At 54.2% G+C, this 16,716-nt stretch overlaps 1 protein-coding gene across 2 annotated transcripts in view; it reads right to left on the bottom strand.

Annotated features, from left to right (window-relative positions):
* The window catches only part of KIRREL3 (kirre like nephrin family adhesion molecule 3), a 566,546-nt gene that overhangs the window by 37,023 nt on the left and 512,807 nt on the right, over positions 1-16,716 (bottom strand). For both annotated transcript variants that reach the window (XM_010353021.2, XM_010353020.2), the window contains exons 5-6: positions 7,778-7,935; positions 2,984-3,134 (exon numbers count right to left, since the gene is read on the bottom strand). In XM_010353021.2, coding sequence (XP_010351323.1) covers positions 2,984-3,134; positions 7,778-7,935 — 309 coding nt within the window. The remainder of the gene's footprint in view (positions 1-2,983; positions 3,135-7,777; positions 7,936-16,716) is intronic.

Here is a 16,716-nt window from a genome sequence, read left to right as displayed (position 1 = left end):
ACAAATGGATGAAGATCCCTTGCCTGTTAGGGCTGTGGGGACACCTGATGAGGGGCGCCACTCACCTCTGGCTCTGCGTCCTGACAGCAGCTGATAGGTGTGGGGCATTCACAATGTGTCAGACACTGCGCTAGGGGCTTGACAGGAAGGATTTCATTTAATCCTCGCTGCAACCTTAGGAGGTAAGCATGATTACTTCCATGTACGGAGGAGGAAACCGGGGCACAAGGAGGTTAACTAACTGGGTCAGTGCCTCTCAGTAAGTGGCAGAGATTTCAAAGCAGGAAGAATGCTGTGGCCTTCACCACTACCCAGTACTGCCTTGGATGAGGGTGGTCTGGGAAACTGGGCTGCTGGGCTCCAAGTGTCACTCTAACCTCATTCCGATGCCTCCAAAGGTGGCTGAGATATCCTTGGAAAGGAAGCCAGAAAGGGCCCAGAGGCCTGGCAAGACCCAGTGTCCTCCCGGATGCAGACTGTCACCTGCACCCTGGTGAACGATCCTCCATGGGCATGAGTGCAGAAGGCCGGGTGGGCTGTGGTTAGGAGGGCAGGTTTCCCGTTGCCTGGAGAGGTTCTCCTGGGGTAAATGGATGGTGGCCTGGAGCAGGAAACACCACTTTTCCCACCTCTCCCTGCCAGGACCTACGCTGCTGTCGCAGGCGGCCAGCTAGATTGTCGCTTTTGTACAGGAGTCTGTAACATTTTGTACAGGCCTCCTGACCAGGTTGGGGATGGGCTGGGGAAGAAGGGAGCGGGGTGGTGGTGGCGGTGAATCGAATGGCAGCCTGGAAGTAGGAAGCCTGGATGCTCTGTGTCTCCCGCCCTCTGACCTTCCTGATTTGGATTTTTGCATCTGGACAGACAGCTCTGATCCGTGGCCAGTCCTAGGGCAAGAAGGGGCCTTGGATGTCATTTGGCCAAATCAGACAAGGAACCAGAGTCCCCAGGGGTGATGTGACAGGTGTGGGCCCAGCCCGCCTGTGGGTGGTGGAGCCGTCCTGGACGCCGGACTGCCTGGCCTCGCAGCATCTCACCTCTTCCAGCAGTGGGGCTTACTGCTCCGTGCCAACTGCTCACCACACAGGGGGAGGTGGTGCTCAGACCCGGGACCCAGGTCAGGGCCAGGGCCAGTGGAGGGAAGAGCCGAGGGTCAGAGATTAAGGAGGCCTTGCCTCCTTAATTTTCAGGGCCAGCCTTCCTTGCATTTTGTGCCCTGGGGCCTCCTTCCATCACCATAGCTCTAGGCTTGGCCAGAGCTCCGCTGCCCTGGATCCTTGTGAATGAGGACTGCAAGAAGGCTCCTTGGTACAGGGGTGTGTCAGAGGTTGTGGGGGGGACAGAGATATTTGTTAATAGCTGGTGGCAAGACAGTGAAGATAAAGTGCCCTCCTGCCTCAAGAACTTAGTCTTTGTGTGTGGGTGTCTTGAGCCCACCTGAGGTTTTCAACCATTTCTTCTGCCCTCTGGAATCTAAATGGTGTCTGTCGGGATTCTAGACACTGGCTGGGAACTTCTGCTCTCTAGCTGCCAAGACGAGCTCTCAGAACCCTAAGACCTAAACCCCATCTCTGGACTCTAGGTCCTTGGAGAGCCACTCAGAGCCCAGAATCCTGAAGGCTTAGATGAATCAGGGCTGTTAGGAAGTGTTTTTAAATGCACTTGCTTTAAAACGAATAAAAGACCAAGGAGGACACGAATGCCAGCCTGAAGCTCCAGCCTTGTAATTCAGAGCCCAAGACAGAAGCAGCCACCAGCTTGTGGTGGCATGATGCTTGGCGGCAGGGAGGGAATCTCAAAGGAGAGAAGTCCACTTTTGAGTCCCAACCCTTTAAACTGAACTAATCCAGTCCTGAGAGGAAGGCCACTGGAACACCTTGCTGAGCTCTTCTTGGTTCTGGGGCTGATGGGCACCTTAGGGAGACTTTTAGGAGACCTTCAGGGATCTCTGTTGGGTGGTTTTGGGATGCGATGCTGGTGGAACCCTAAAGCATCATAATTGTCAATATCAATCCTAACACGGTCCACTGAGGGCTGGCTGTGCAGGAGTGTGGAGAGGACGTTACCAGGGTAGGCTCTGGAAAGCTATGCTGCCTGCATTTGAAACCTAAGTGGCCTTGGGCAAGTTAATCACCCTTTTGGTGCCTCAGTTTCCCACAGTAGGGACCACAGTCACACCTTCTCCAAACAGCTGTTGAAAAGATTAAATAAGGCCAGGCGTGGTGGCTTACCCCTGTATTCCCAGCACTTTGGGAGTCCAAGGCGGGAGGATCACTTGAGGTAAGGAGTTTGAGACCAGCTTAACAGGGTGAAACCCTATCTCTACTAAAGATACAAAAACTAGCTGGGTGTAGTGATGGATGCCTGTAATCCCAGCTATTCAGGAGGCTGAGGCAGGAGAATTGCTTGAACCTCAGCAGCGGAGGTTGCAGTGAGCTGAGATTGCTCCACTACACTCCAGCCTGGGCAACAGAGAGAGACTCTGTCTCAAAAGAATAAAAAAAAAAAGATTAAATGAAGTAATACATGTAGATTTCCTTCCTCATATCCCCTCGATCGACCCTTCCATGAGAGTGGCCGGTGCACCCTCTCCAGAGCACAGCGCCGCTTGCCAATTCTGGAGCCTGAGGACCCTTCAAATATCAGCATCTCCACTCAGACTTCCCCTCCAACAGAGGGGCCACTGGCTAGGCCAGCAGGGGCAGCAGCTGACCTTATTTATTGGTGTGAAAGTCCCACCTTGTACAGGTGTTGAAATGTGGCCTGAAGATGTTCTTTGCAAAAGACCCTCATCTGCGAGGTTGCATCTCATGACAGTAAGGAAGACAAGATGATCCTTCCTGTCCATACCTACGAGCTGGCCAATCCACAGAGCTGCCTGACCCATTGCCTGCCATCAGATGGGCCAGGCTATAAGCAGGGTTGCTGGGTGTTTCACCCTGGGCCTGGCAGGGCTGGGTTGGGGGAGGGGGTGGGTACTCACGCTGGATGTCAATGGTGACTGACGTCTCCTTTCCTCCGGGGATGGCTTTGTTGGTGGCACGGCACACGATGCTCTGGCCATTTTCCACGTCACCAGGGGAAATGAAGAGGGTGCTGACGATGCTCTCCCGCTTGCCATCCCGAAGCAGAGTCTTGGGAGAAGGGGAGAGGGGAGAGGGGAGAGAAAGCTCCATGTCATTTGGCTGGGGTGGCCAGCCTGGGTTGGGGGTGAACAAGCACTAGCTTAGACAGAAGGGGGAGCTGAGGATGGAGGGGTTCAGCTCAGGAGACCTGGGCTGCCAATGTCTACGTAGAGCTCGGGGGTTACCCTTGGCTCCCTGGCCTGGGTAAGTGCTGGGCTGCGGAAGGAAAAAGGAACTAGGTAGTTTTCCATCATGTGAAAATTAGCCTGGATTCACATGCTAAAAGCACTAAATAAACCAGGATAGGCTTCATGGAAACCAGGCTTCAGGGGGGTCCCATGTTGAAATGAACTCGTATTTGTTTTGCCTCTGGTGCCTGAGTGAGTCTCAGGCTCTGTAGGACACAAGGAGATGGTTTGCAACCAGCAGGGACTGTGGCTCCTGAGCAGGGACAGTTTGCAGAGGGGGCACAGTTTGGGAAATGGGAGTCAGAGTGGGTGGGGACATGGGCAGAATCAGTGCACATCGACTTTTTGATTATTTGCCTATATAAATCCTTTCAACCTTCCAAAGCGTTTCACTCCCTGATCTCATCAGAGCCTCAATCAAACCACAGGTGGGACAGACACCATTATCTCCCATTGGATAGGGGAGAAAATAAGTGGGCTAGACAGAGGCTGTGGAGCTTGACCAAACTTACACTTCGAGTTGGTCTTGAAATAAGTACTAGGCTCTTACAGGAGGTTGAATGGTATCATCTCCAAATTATTCTCTACCTGGAATCTCAGAATATGACCTTATTTGGGAATAGGGTCCTTGCAGTTTAGTCAAGCAATTAGTAATTAGTTAAGGCTCTTGAGATGAGGTCATACTGGATTCAGAGTGAGCCTTAAACCCAATGACTGGTGTCCTTGGAAGAAGAGAAGACAGTCTGCGGGGCGTGGAGGCTCATGCCTGTAATCCCAGCACTTTGGGAGGCCGAGGTGGGAGGATTGCTTGAGCCTAGGACTTGGAGACCAGCCTGGGCAACATAGGAAGACCGTGTCTCTACAAAAAGAAAAAAGAAAAGAAAAGAAAAAATAAACAAAAAAATTTTAAAAAAATTAGCCAGGCATGGTGGCTCGTGCCTGTAGTCCCAGCTACTTGGGAGGCTAAGGTGAGAGGATCACTTGATCCCTGCAGGTTGAGGCTGCAGTGAGCCGAGGTTGTGCCACTGTACTCCAGCCAGGGCCACAGAGTGAGACCCTGCCTCAGAAGAAGAAAAAGGAGAAGGAGAAAGAGAAAGAGAAGGAGAAAGAGAAGAGGAGGAGGAGAAGAGGGGGATGAGGAGAAGACAGAGAGACACAGAGAAGGGCAGGTGAAGTTGGAGGCAGAGATTGGAGGGATGCTGCCACAAGCCAAGCAATGCCAGGAGCCACCAGGAGCTGGAAGAGGCAAGGACGGATTTTCCCCTGGAGCCTTTGGAGGGGCATAGCCCTGCTGACACCGTGATTCCAGACTTGTTGGCTTCTACAACTGTGAGATAATTGATTTCTGTTGTGTTAAGCACCGAATTGCGGTGCTTTGTAATGGCAGGCCTAGGAAGCAAACCCATCTTAACTGCTGGTCTCCCATCTTCCCAGGTCATTGCTTTACTCTACTGGGCCACAATGTCATTCCAAAGCTACTTCCCCATTGTGGCTGCTACCTCCTTCCCTCTCCTGTTCCTCTTTGCAGCTACTTCCCCATCACTTTGGGGCCCACTAAATCAGGTGCACCCCGGGGAGGGTGTGCTGAGTGTGGGGGGGTGCACTTCCAGATTGGGATTGGAGTCTGGTCAGTATGCAAAGGCTTCTGGTGCTAGAAGGTACTAGGGAGGGACTTCACTACGGGTGCGGTCCTGTTTCCCCCTGACTGGAGCCAGGGAGTAGATGAACAGACCACTCCTCCCTCAAAACCTCCCATAAAGTGACAATGGCAGTGTCTCTAATTCTTATGAGGGCCCGGGAAGAGAGCAGCATTATCTTTGATTAGCCAAAGAGAAACCTGAGTTCCAGGCGAGCCAGGAACTTGCTGGGTGGAGCTAGGATTTGCATTTAAGAATGGGTGAACCCTGAGCCACAGCCTCTGCCGCAACCCCCGGGGTGCTGGAGGGTGGGTACCGTGCTCTTGGCAGGACAGGTGGGAACAGTTAGGGCCACAGGGAGAAACCTGTAGGTGCCTGGAACCCCACATTCTCGGTCCTTAATTCAGTGCAGTTTTTCTCAATGTGGGGCAAACCTCATGGCCTCAGGAGAACAGGGCCAGAGCCTCTATCTAGAACAGCACATCTTGCTGGAGGCAAAGCCAGACTATGACATTCTAGAGAGCCACGCGGTACAGCTGCAGGCCTGCGACTCAGGGTGCCAGCCACGGCCCTGGGCAGAGGGGCTGGAAGAGAGTCATGTGGCCAGATGCAGCAAGCCGGGGGCAGGACCAGTGGCACACCAGGTGAGAGCCTTCGATCTGTCCCAGGGCTGGCAAAATCGGGCAGAGGAGTGAAGTTGAACCCCAAGCCTAAGCCCGGGTGGTGAGGGAGCAGCAGCCGGCACCGCTTTACCATCCTGGCTTGGGCTCCTCAGCAGACCTCACCGAGTCTATAAATAGCCAAGTGATAATAAGAACAATTTCCTGGATGAAACTAAGACTTTGGGTAGGGTGAGCAGAGGCGGGAGGTGGTGAAGAGCGGGTCGGTATTGTTCTCTTCTCCTTTACTGTTCCGTTGTGCTAACAAGGGACATTTACATAAGCTTGACTCTGCCAGGAAAGCTTCCAATGGATGGGCTCTGGGAGGTGGGTGCCAGCGGGAGGGGAGTGATGGGCCCCAGCTCTAATTAGGCCCTCTGACTGCTCTCCCTCCTCCCTGCACCCAGCATGCTCCTCCGCCGCGGAATGATGATTAATGACATATTTACTGGGTCCGGGCGTGTGCTTTTCTGGGAAATAAAAATTCTGGTTCAAGTTGTTTGTTCCACCTAATTAGAGAAAAAGGGAGATGTGTTCATTAAACAAAAAGAGGGTGAGAGGAAGGCGGGTGCCCCAGCATCAGCATCCTCTCTGTCCTCGTGGAAGGCCCCAGCACCTCCTGGGCCCCCAGCTCGCGTGTGGCGGGCATCCCAGGGAGGAAGGCTGGGTCTGCCGGCTCCACTACAGGATGACTGAGGGGAGGAAGGTGGGACAGAGCCGGGGGGCCAAGGGGGAAGGCTGGAGGGAGCCCTGCGTCTGAAGGGCAGGGCGGGATGCGGAGGGGTGCAGGGGGTCTGCACCCTCGGGTTTCTCTTCCCCTCATTCCTTTCTGATCTCACCTCTTTCTTGTTTCTTTGCTTCATTCCTTTTCAGAAATGGATCTCCCCTAGTCGCCACTTTACTCACATATAAATGGAGCCTCTGGACTTTGCAGCCTTGAAGGTACTGTCCAGGTGAACATTCTATCATCCACAGGTTCTAGCCGCAGCTCCGCTCTGCCCCTCCCTTCCCTGCTTCCCTTCACCGAGCTTGGCTCTGGGGACACACCATGAGCACTGAGCCCCGCACCTCCTGCTTCAGGCAGTTTCATGGGTTGCAGCTGAGCTCCGGAAGGAAGTGAATTATCATGGTGGACCACTCGCTTTGGGGGCCACTGCCTCCAAGGCCTCCCTCCAGTGTGGTGAGCACTAATGTGCTGCCAGTCCCCGGGTCGCCCAGTCACCATGTGACTGCCATGGTGGCTCCCGAGGATCCCCAAGGGTCCCCAAGGACCCAGCCCCTGTGTGTGCAGACATGGACCAGGGCCAGGCGTATAGACGGTGTGTGTGCAGCCTGTGTCCAGGAATGAGCGTGCTGGAGCACACACCTCCACGGGTATGTGTGCGTACCTGTTTTTGTCTGTGGGTGTTCATGGGCCTCTGTCCACTGATGGCTGTGACTGTGCAGGGCCCCAGGTTCTCTCTGGATGCTGCCTGCTCAGGTGTTGCCTCAGGGCTGTGCACACACCCTCACTGCCCCTCCCTAAGGGCAGGGATTTGGCATTCACCTCTCTAGTTTCCCAGCACTGGCCTGGGAGGCTGGTCTTCCCAGGCGTGGTGGTACACAGGGTACGCCACCCCGTGGTTTTCCTGCTTGGGTGGCAGTGGCTGGCCACTCTGCTCTTTCCAAAGCCCCCAGGGCCTCCGCTGGTCAGTGGAGAGCCAGGCAGAGCCCTCAGAGATGGGCAGGCTGGAGGGCGGGCAGGGAGTGGGGACCCAAGCACTGGTGCTCAATGTGGGATGCTCACTGATATGCAAACAGTCTGGAGAGGCTGAGAGCAGGCCTGATTGCCTGGCGACAAGGCCGCCTCGCTTCTCCCCCCTACTCACCTTCCCCACCTGCTGGGGCCCCCCACCACCCTGCTCTACTTAACTCCCTAGCCCCTCCCCCCAGCCCTCACCATCCCCCCCTACCTAATCCCCCAGCCCCTCCCCTGTTGCCCCCCTCCCCACCTAGCTCCCTCTCTATTTAACCTCCACCCCTCCTAGTCCCCTCCTCATCCAGGCCCCACTCCTTTTAGCCCCCTCCTTACCTAGCCTCCTCCCCATCAACTCTCTGTCCCCCAGCCCCCTCCCCACCCACTCCCCTTGAAGCCCATCCACACCCACCCCCTCCCCTCCAGGCCTCACCTTGGAGTAGGTGGCCCCATTGATGACCTCTCCCTTTCGCAACCAGATGATGGAGGCTGCAGGCTTGGCATTGTCTGCGTGGCAGGTGAGGTTGAGAGGGTCCCCTGCACGCAGGCTGATCACAGGGCCCCCCAGGATGACGGGGTCATCAGGCGGCACTGCAGGGAGAGAAGCAGCAAGGTCAGGCTGAGGCTGCCCCCTCTGGCAGGATGGCAGGCGGGCTGGGAGGATTTTGTGGAGACGATGACAAACAATAATTATCATATGTTGATAAAACGCATCATCTGCTTGTATCGTAACAATGAGAGCAGCACCCGCAGTGATCCCTGACGTGTGCACTGCGTGCTTACAGCGGAGGCTATTCCCGTCAGTCATCGCATCCATGCTCAGGGCCAGTCGAGAGGGCACAGGGCCAGCAGCCTCAGCCTGCACTACCAGGCCCGGAAGCAGAGCTCTGTGGCCCAGGTGATGTCTGTGGCTTCTTTCTTTTTAACTTCTTCTTTTTCCTTTTTTTTTTTTTTTGAGACGAAGTCTCTCTCTGTCACCCAGGCTGGAGTGCAGTGGCATGATCTCGGCTCCCTGCAACCTCTGCCTCCTAGGTTCAACCCAGGTTCAAGTGATTCTCCTGACTCAGCCTGCCAAGTAGCTGGGACTACGGGCACGTGGCAGCACGCCTGGGTAACTTTTTTTGTATTTTAAGTAGAGATGGGGTTTCAACATGTTGGTCTGGCTGGTCTTGAACTCCTGACCTCACGTGATCTGCTTGCCTTGCCTCCCAAAGTGCTGGGATTACAGGCCTGAGCCACCATGCCCAGCCAACACTTGGCTACATTTTGTAATTTTAGTAGAGACGGGGTTTCACCATGTTGGCCAGGCTGGTCTGGCCTGACCTCAGGTAATCGGCCCGTCTCAGCCTCCCAAAGTGCTGGGATTACAGGTGTGAGCCATGCCGCCCGGCTCTTCTTTTTTCTTTAAATGAAGCACTGTCACACCTGCTGTCTGTGTTAGTCCTCACAATAGTCTGGTGAGGTCAACATTATCACCCCAAAGACACAGATCTGGAAGCCGAGTTCCAGCAGGGTTAGTGGTTGGCTCAAGGTCACATGGTGGCAGAGCCAGGGCTGGAGGCCAGGCCCAGGGAACCTGGGAGCACCAGGCCGGCCCCTTCCCTGGCAGGGGGCAGGTACAGGTCAGCCCTTCAGGGTGGAGCCAGCGCTTCGGAGGGCTGTGCAAGTGCTGGCATCTCCTGAGCTTGTCACTCCTCCAGAGTGGCTCCAGCCCCGTCATCCCCTGAGGCAGCCTGATTCTTTCCTGCCCCGGCCTTCCCACTGCATTTTGTAGCAGGGTCAGAGACGGGCGGCTCCCGTCAAGGGATCCTGAGTGCCAGGAGCAGGGGGCATCCACATCACAGCACGGTCTCTGCAGTGCCCAGCACAGAGCCCTGTGCCTGGGGGAAGCTCCACTGACATTTGCTGGCCCCAGTGGAGTCACCCCTTTGATTCTCATGAGGACCATGGGCCAAAGGACAGCGGATGGTCGTGGCTCGGAGGAGGGCCCAGAGATGTGAAGTGCCTTGCCTTAGGGCACAGGGCCTCCTCCCATGCTTGTGCTTGGGGACATGTTGAGGGTCTCAGGCCTCTGCTGCTCCCTGGACAAGCCACAGAAGGGACAGGAGATGAGGTGACTGTCCTCAGAGGAATCCCTGTTTCCCTTCCCCCAGGAGGGGCTGGACCCACAAGCTCTGGAGGCTGAGAGAGGCCCAGGGCTTCCGGACACATCAAGACGTGAGCTGTCTGTGTACACAGCAAACAGAGAAGGGGTAGTTGGATAACAGGGGTCTGGGGACCTAGCACAAAGGGTCCTCTCTGCCTGGTGGCCAGAGAAAGCCCGCCCCTCCATGCAGGCTCTGTGCTCGGGACTCTGGGCTGGAGAAGTTCAGAGCTGGACAGTCACAGGTCCGGGCCGTCCTGACTCCGCTGGCTCAGCCTTCCAGACTCGGCCTGCATGAGAGCTTCCCTTCCCTTCCCAGGGCATCGCCCCATCAGCACCTCTCCTGGTCCACTCCGGCTTCTCTGAAAGCTCCAGGAGGGACAGGAAGCCCCCATGAGTAAGAAGCCAAGAAGCAAACCTTCAGACCAGCTGCCTTGCCCTCCCTGCCCAGTCTTGGAGGCCTGCTCCGGCACTAGCAGCACGGCAGTGCCGTTTCCTGAGGAATCAACAACCTCCCAAGGCTTCCAAGAAGCTGTCACTGATCCCAGGGGCAGCAAGCCCTGGACTCCACCGAGACCCTGGCTCAGGAACAGAGTCTGCCTCATGCAACCCTGCCTGGCCCTGGGCTCTCCAGCCAGGCCTCCCCAGGAGGCCCGGAGGAAGCAGGCGGGAATGGGGTGGTTGGAGAAGATGACACCCCAGCTGCCCGCCCCACACCCTTCCATTAGTGCCCATGGGCCTCCTTGGGGTGGGCCTGGCCACAGGGCCAAAGGGAGGCGGATTAGGGCTTTTCACCAAGCAGGGGTGGGTGCAGCCGCTTGTGGAGGAGGGAAATTGCATCTCCACGCGGTGGGTAGGGGCCTTCCAGTGGGAAGAGCCGGGCTCAGAGGTGACCAGCCTTCAACATTCTTTCTGCGAGGCAGCCTCCCTGACCAGGATGGAGGAGCTCAGGCTCCATGAGCTAGCTGATGGCCTGGAAAAAGAGCCACGTGGAGCCCTGGGGACAGCCTGGATACTTGGGGCCTCAGCCTTCCCAGTGACTGTGGAAAGTGCCTGAAAGCAGAGGGTGGAGCAGGAAGCCCCTTCTCTCAGGGTGGCTTCAGGTGCAAACGTGAGAGCAAGGAGGATCTGGGAGCTGACTGCTCTCCAGCACTGACATTTACTGGGCCTTGAGCAGGGGTTTGAAGTCTTGACTACATACTCCTCTGCAGAGGTTTTAAAACCTCACTGGCAGGCCACGCCCTGAGCAGCCAAGGCCCAGTCTCTTGAGGGGACCCCAGGCATCAGGACTTTGGGGAGCTCCCCAGGGGGTCCCATGGCAGAAACAGCTTTCTGGGCTCTGAGCTGAGGTACAGGAGCCACTGCTTGCTCCGAGCACAGTGCAGCCACCAAGGCCTTCCCGAGAATCCAAGACCCCGAGGATGGGCCCTTCCACCTTGTGGCTGGAGTGTTGTGTTACTGGAATATTGGATTAGAGGGAGCACGGACGGGGGAGGAGGGAGTGGGGTGTGTTGTGGGAGTGCTCAGGCGCACACACAGCCACGCACACACATCCACCCTCAGAATGGGCCCTGATTACATCTTCCCAAATAAGTGGTTATCACGCTGGGTATTCATGCAGCCATGCATTATTGATTGGTCTTCGCCTCACTGCACACCAGATGGGGGGTGGGGGCTGGGGTGGGGTGGGGGTTGGTGAGGAGGGGGATGTTTGGGGGCCAGCAGGCTGAAGAGAAATCAGCAGTCGCTCTTGGCAGCTGTGTCTGGCGTGGAAGGGGGCTCCTCATTACCTCCCCATTCAGACTCAGCCAGGCTGGGCCGGGCAGTGGGCAGGGGAGGAAGTTTCAGAGTGGCCCCCGCCTGGAGATGCATTATTCATCACCCCCATGCAGGATTGGTTATTATCCTCAACCACTATAGAGTTTGGGCTTCTAATTTTTAATCACAAGGAAGGTGGAAGCGTTAGCCTTTTCGTGATTAATCCGGAGATAAAAATAGTTGACTGTTTTGGTGTTGTGCTTGTTGTCAGTCAGGGAAAAAATGGCATTAACTGTTGGGGCACTGAGGCCTGGGGAGGACAGAGCGGAACAGGCAGAGTGGGTCCCCAGAGCTGGAAGCCGGCCTGAGAGGCCATAGCGTGGCCTTAGCTGGGGGTGGCTGAGTGACACTCCTGCACCCAGCTGGCTCCTGGGGCATTGATTAGGAAAGAAACACATCATCATGGGATGCTGAGCTCTTTACAGTTTACTCTCCTGTTGGCCATTCTGTAGCAGGCAGCTTGGGTCTCCCTCCCTGCTCTGCCCTTCCCTGCCCAGCTCTGAAGACTTTGCCTTGTGTGGGTGGGCAGTAGGGGCACCTGTTCCTTTCCCTGTGTGTGGGAGGGAGCCCCCAAGAGCTTTCCCCAAGTTCTGCTGCCAAAGACAATGGGGTCTCGGGTGGAGAGGTGGCATGGGGAGAGGGAAACTGAGGCCAGAGACCGCAAGAGGCTGACCCAAAGTTACCAATGACGAGAGCAAAGAAAGGTGAGGGTGGGCTTGGGACACACATCCTGGCTCCAACTGGAGAGGTAAAGCTTTCATCTGTTTCACGCACTAAGGTTCTCTCTAACCTCTATACTCCTGGTTTTTTAGAGACAGTTTGTCAGGCTGGCCAGCCTCGTCTGAGCAGGCTGGAAAAACTCTCTTGGTGCCAGGACAAGGACAGCACTGAGGGAATTCCCTCCAGTGTCCACTTGGTCACCCAACTGGGACCTGGCTGGCCTTCCAGGAATTCCGCAATGCTCCATCAGCCTGGAGGGTGGGTCTCTGAGGATGGTTGATCCACCGACCAGCTGGAGGGCTGGAGGACCAACAGGGCCACCCTCCTGCCCCGATACTGCATGGAGGAGAACCTCACAGATGCCCAGCCCTGTGGAAAGCAAGACTGGTTCTCATTTAACTCAATGAGCAGCGAGTTCCCCACAGAGCTGGCAGAGCGGTCCATCACGAACACGAAACCCTCCAGGGGCTTCCTGCTGAAGGAGAGCAGGCATTGCCTACAAGCACTGGCACCTACAGCCCTCGCTGCCCCTGGGGCCTCAGTCTGTTCCAGCCACTACTTACTCAGCAGGCCCTGGGCCCAGTGGCTCTCTGCTGCTCAGCAAACCCGGCTCCTTCGGGGTCAGGCTTGCCCTGCTCCTCTCTGTCGAATGCTTTTTTCTGTTCCTCACTCTGCTGGCTCTTCCTGTCAATGAAGGTGTAGCTTCAAGAGCCCCTCATTGACTCTCCACTACCCACCCCTGCACTTTCTGGATCACTGGGTTCATTTATTCTCGGTCACCATTCCAGAAAGGACAACAAAGACCTTATCTGTCTTGGTCATTGTGATACCGATGTGTCACATAGCAGGCGCTAAAGAAATATGTGTTGAATATTATTTGTTAAATAAAAGACCCTCAGAAGGGGAGTGGGGATGGGGCCGGGGGGTGGTTATCATGGGCTTCTGAGGTCAGCGTTTTTAATCTTGTGTGTGTGTATGTGTGTGTGTCTATATGTGTGTACGTGTGTATATATGTGTATGTGTATATATGTGTGTACATGTATGTGTATATATGTCTGTGTATGTATATGCGTGAATATGTGTGTATGTGTCTGTGTGTATGTATGTGTATATGTATGTATGTGTACATGCATGTATGTGTATATATGTGTACGTATATGTACATGTGTGTATACATGTGTATCTATGTGTGTACGTGTGTATACTTGTGTATGTGTGTGTATATATGTGTGTACGTGTGTATATGTGTGTACACATTGTATGTGCATGTGTATATATGTGTGTATGTATATGCATGAATATGTGTGTATGTGTCTATGTGTGTATGTATGTGTATATATGTATGTGTGCATATATGTGTACATACATGTACATGTGTGTATACATGTGTATACACATGTATATATGTGTATGTGTGTATGTGTGTATACCTGTGTATGTAAGTGTGTGTGTATATATGCGTATATGTGTGTGCACGTGCGTGTGTGTGTGTATTGGGTAGTGCTGGGAGCGGGCTGGGTGAGTAGTGTGAGGGAGGAGGGCAAAGCGGGGACCCTTCTGAGGCCAGCTGGGATAGCAGTGTAGGAACTCTGTGCTGCTTGCTGTGGCATCAGGGTTGGTGCTCCCTGCCTCTCCTGGAGAGAGGGAAGCCTGGTTGAGGAGGGCTTGGCGCTGGGAGCTGGTTCTCAGCCTGTTTCTCCGTGGCTGCTGTCCTCTGATTTGTCTCGAACATAGGATGGGAGAGGGCGGCAGGCTGAGTGTGGTGACAGATCAGAGACACTTGGCTGAGCAGGGAGGAGGACGTTTGTGGGTTCTTTGCTTTTGTTCTGCCGCAGCCCCAGGGGCTCTGGGAGAGTCGGTGCTAGGAGTTCCAGCACTGACAACAGTGGAGGGAGGATGCCGAGGCCTCGGGGTGCATCTGCCTCACCGTCAGCATCTTCTCTGTCCCCACATTCCCCGCTGCAGCCCTGCAGTCAGCCTGCCGTGTGCCCTGCCCTCCTGCCTGCCTCCCTCCCAACCTTTCTCTCACCAGCCTTCTCCACCTCACAAGCTGAGGCTATGATAGCTGAGTGAAGCCATACACGGCCTGCCATCTTAGAGCTGATGGGGAGGCCCTTGTCACTCCAAGCCAGTGCCCAAGACGGACGTGTGTGCAGCCTTGGCACCTCCTGGGAGCTTGTTAGGAAAGCAGACTCTTGTGCTCCACCTCAGACCTCCTAAGTCAGAATCTGCCTTTCAAAAGACCCCAGACAATTCATATATATTTTCAAGCTGGAGGAGCGCTGCTCTAAGGGTTCCTAGGTAGAAATCATGACAAACTGACAAGTGCTATGAAGGGAAGACTCGCTGGACAAAGAGCACGTATGGGGACCCTTGGTCCCTTCACAGGCTCCCTGCTCCCTTCGCTCCCCCGGGGCAGGCCAGAGAAAGGGGTAGACTGCTCCCTGCTTACTGGCTTTGGAGTTACACAATCGTGTTTCAGAACAGGTTCCTTTGTGTATGCCATTTCTTTAGCTTGGAATGCTGGCATTCTCCTGGACCACTGGTCTTCTCCTGGGTCACTCTTACACACCCTTTGAGAGACTTAGTTCAGAGGGCACCCTCTCTGAGGGGCCTTTCTAGAATCTCCCAGTTGGGTCAAGTATATAGGGCTTCTGTCTGTGATCCCACAGCATCCCGGGTATCCCCTGACTCACTAGCTGCCACATCCTATGGAAATCTCTCTGTGTGTGTCTCTTCCCTGAACCATGATCTCCATCCGGATCCCCATGTCCCAGCAGAGGGCCTGCCTGCTGCACAGGGCACAGGGTGGCATATACGTTTGCTGAGGTGAACTTGACTTGAGTCCATCTCTTTATGAACCATATGATTGTGGACAAGTTATATAATCTGACAACCTTAGTCTTCTTATCTGGGAAGCGAGATAATAAAAATACCTGTCTTGCAGCGTTATAATGAGGACTGCCTTACAATATGAAAGATACACAGAGAACATTGTAAAGGGCTACACAAATGTTGGTTATTATGTCTAATTTTTAGGAATAATATTTAGCTTTGTGGTTGTGTGAAAAAGTGCTGTGCCAAGACCCTCTCATTTTATTCTCAATATCTTTTGAGTCAGGGACTATTAGGGTCTTCATTTTACAGGTTAAGAAGCTGAGACTCAGAGAGGGCAAATTACTTGGCAAAGATCACACAGCCGTAAGTGGCGAAGTTGGAATTTAGACTCGAGTTTTTTTGACCCTATAATATGTTCTGTTGGAGTTAGAGCAGCTCCCAGACTGTCCCTGCAGCTGCAGCAGCCCTTCCGTTAACCCCTGCCTTTGTCCTGGCCCTACAGTTCTGCAAAGCAGGCTCTCTGCCCGTCCCAGGGGGCATTCAGACCTGGCAGGCACTCTCCTCCCTTCCCTCCCCGCAATCTGAATTTCAGAGGGCCCCAGGAAGCATGAGCCTGGCTCGCAGTTGGTGCTGTAGCGATGTCTGCTAAGGGAACGGACGAATGATGTTTGTAGTCCGCCCAACTCTTTGCTCCCTTTTGTGGTTTTGCGCGGTTTTCACGTTCTGGGCCTCGTGTAACCCCAGCCTCCAGTTTCCTCACTTACACAGATGCGTCACCTAATGGCCACAACGCAGAACTGCAGGATGTAGAGACGGGAGAGAACCTGGTTTTAAAGGGTCGGCTTCCCAGTGCTACCTGAACATTCTTTGGAGAAATTCGTATTGAGCACCTACTATACGCTAGTCCCCTTCTAAGCACTAGGGACAAGAAGCTTCTGCCCTAGTGGAGTTTACCTTCTAGTGGGAGAGACAATCAATGAATAAACAAATACGTACATAATATAAGGTTAGGTGTTGATAAGCACTAAAAGGAGAATAACACTGGGTGGGGAATAGATACATCCTAAATTGGCCTCCGGGATTCCCTCCTGGCTTTTCTCCTTCCTCTCTGGTTGTTACTTTTTGTTTTCTTCCCACCCCTTAAATGTTGGTCTTCCCTAGTTAGCTCTTGCTGGCCATATCTCATTTGACACACTACCAAATGGAAAACCTTCACTTTTCTGTGAACTCAACTCACATCTTTACACTGATAAATTCCCAAGAAGCATCTCGGGCCAGACCTCTCTCTTGAGCTCCAGAGTCATGACCCAACTGTTCACGGGGCCTTCAAAATTCCGCAGGTGTGACACCACACTCACCACCTCTCCCAGATACCCATCCCTCTCCATATTCCATATTTTGGAGAACGGTCCCACTATTCGGGGACCAAGTCAGAAATCTGGGGCTCTTTCTGGATTCCACTCTCCGTCACCCTGCCTTGCCAACCAGCCTGGTTAACCCTCTGAAGTATCACTCAGATTTGTCTCTTTCCATTCCCACAGGTTTCCTGGCTCAGCCATCATCATTTTTTGCTTGGATTATAATACTGCATCTCCCCTCCAACCCCTAGTCCTTTGTGCTTTTCCAGAGTGACTGTTATAAAAGTCTGATTATTCACCCATCCAGTCAACCAGTAATTTAGCCACCACGTGCTGAATATCTAGCATTCCTCTGTTTCAAATCCTCTGAAAGTCCCTCTTTGCCATCGGAATAGTCTGAACTTCTTGGCCACTGCCGACTCTTCAGCCTTGCTTTTCATCACTTCTTACCTCAATTCCTCCTTGTGGATAAGAGCCACCTGCAGTTGTTGGAGT

This window comes from Rhinopithecus roxellana, chromosome 15 (genome assembly GCF_007565055.1).
Source record: "Rhinopithecus roxellana isolate Shanxi Qingling chromosome 15, ASM756505v1, whole genome shotgun sequence".
Lineage (NCBI taxonomy): Eukaryota > Metazoa > Chordata > Mammalia > Primates > Cercopithecidae > Rhinopithecus > Rhinopithecus roxellana.
The sequence above is the reverse complement of the archived record's forward strand: the minus strand, read 5'-3'. Positions and strand labels throughout refer to the sequence as shown.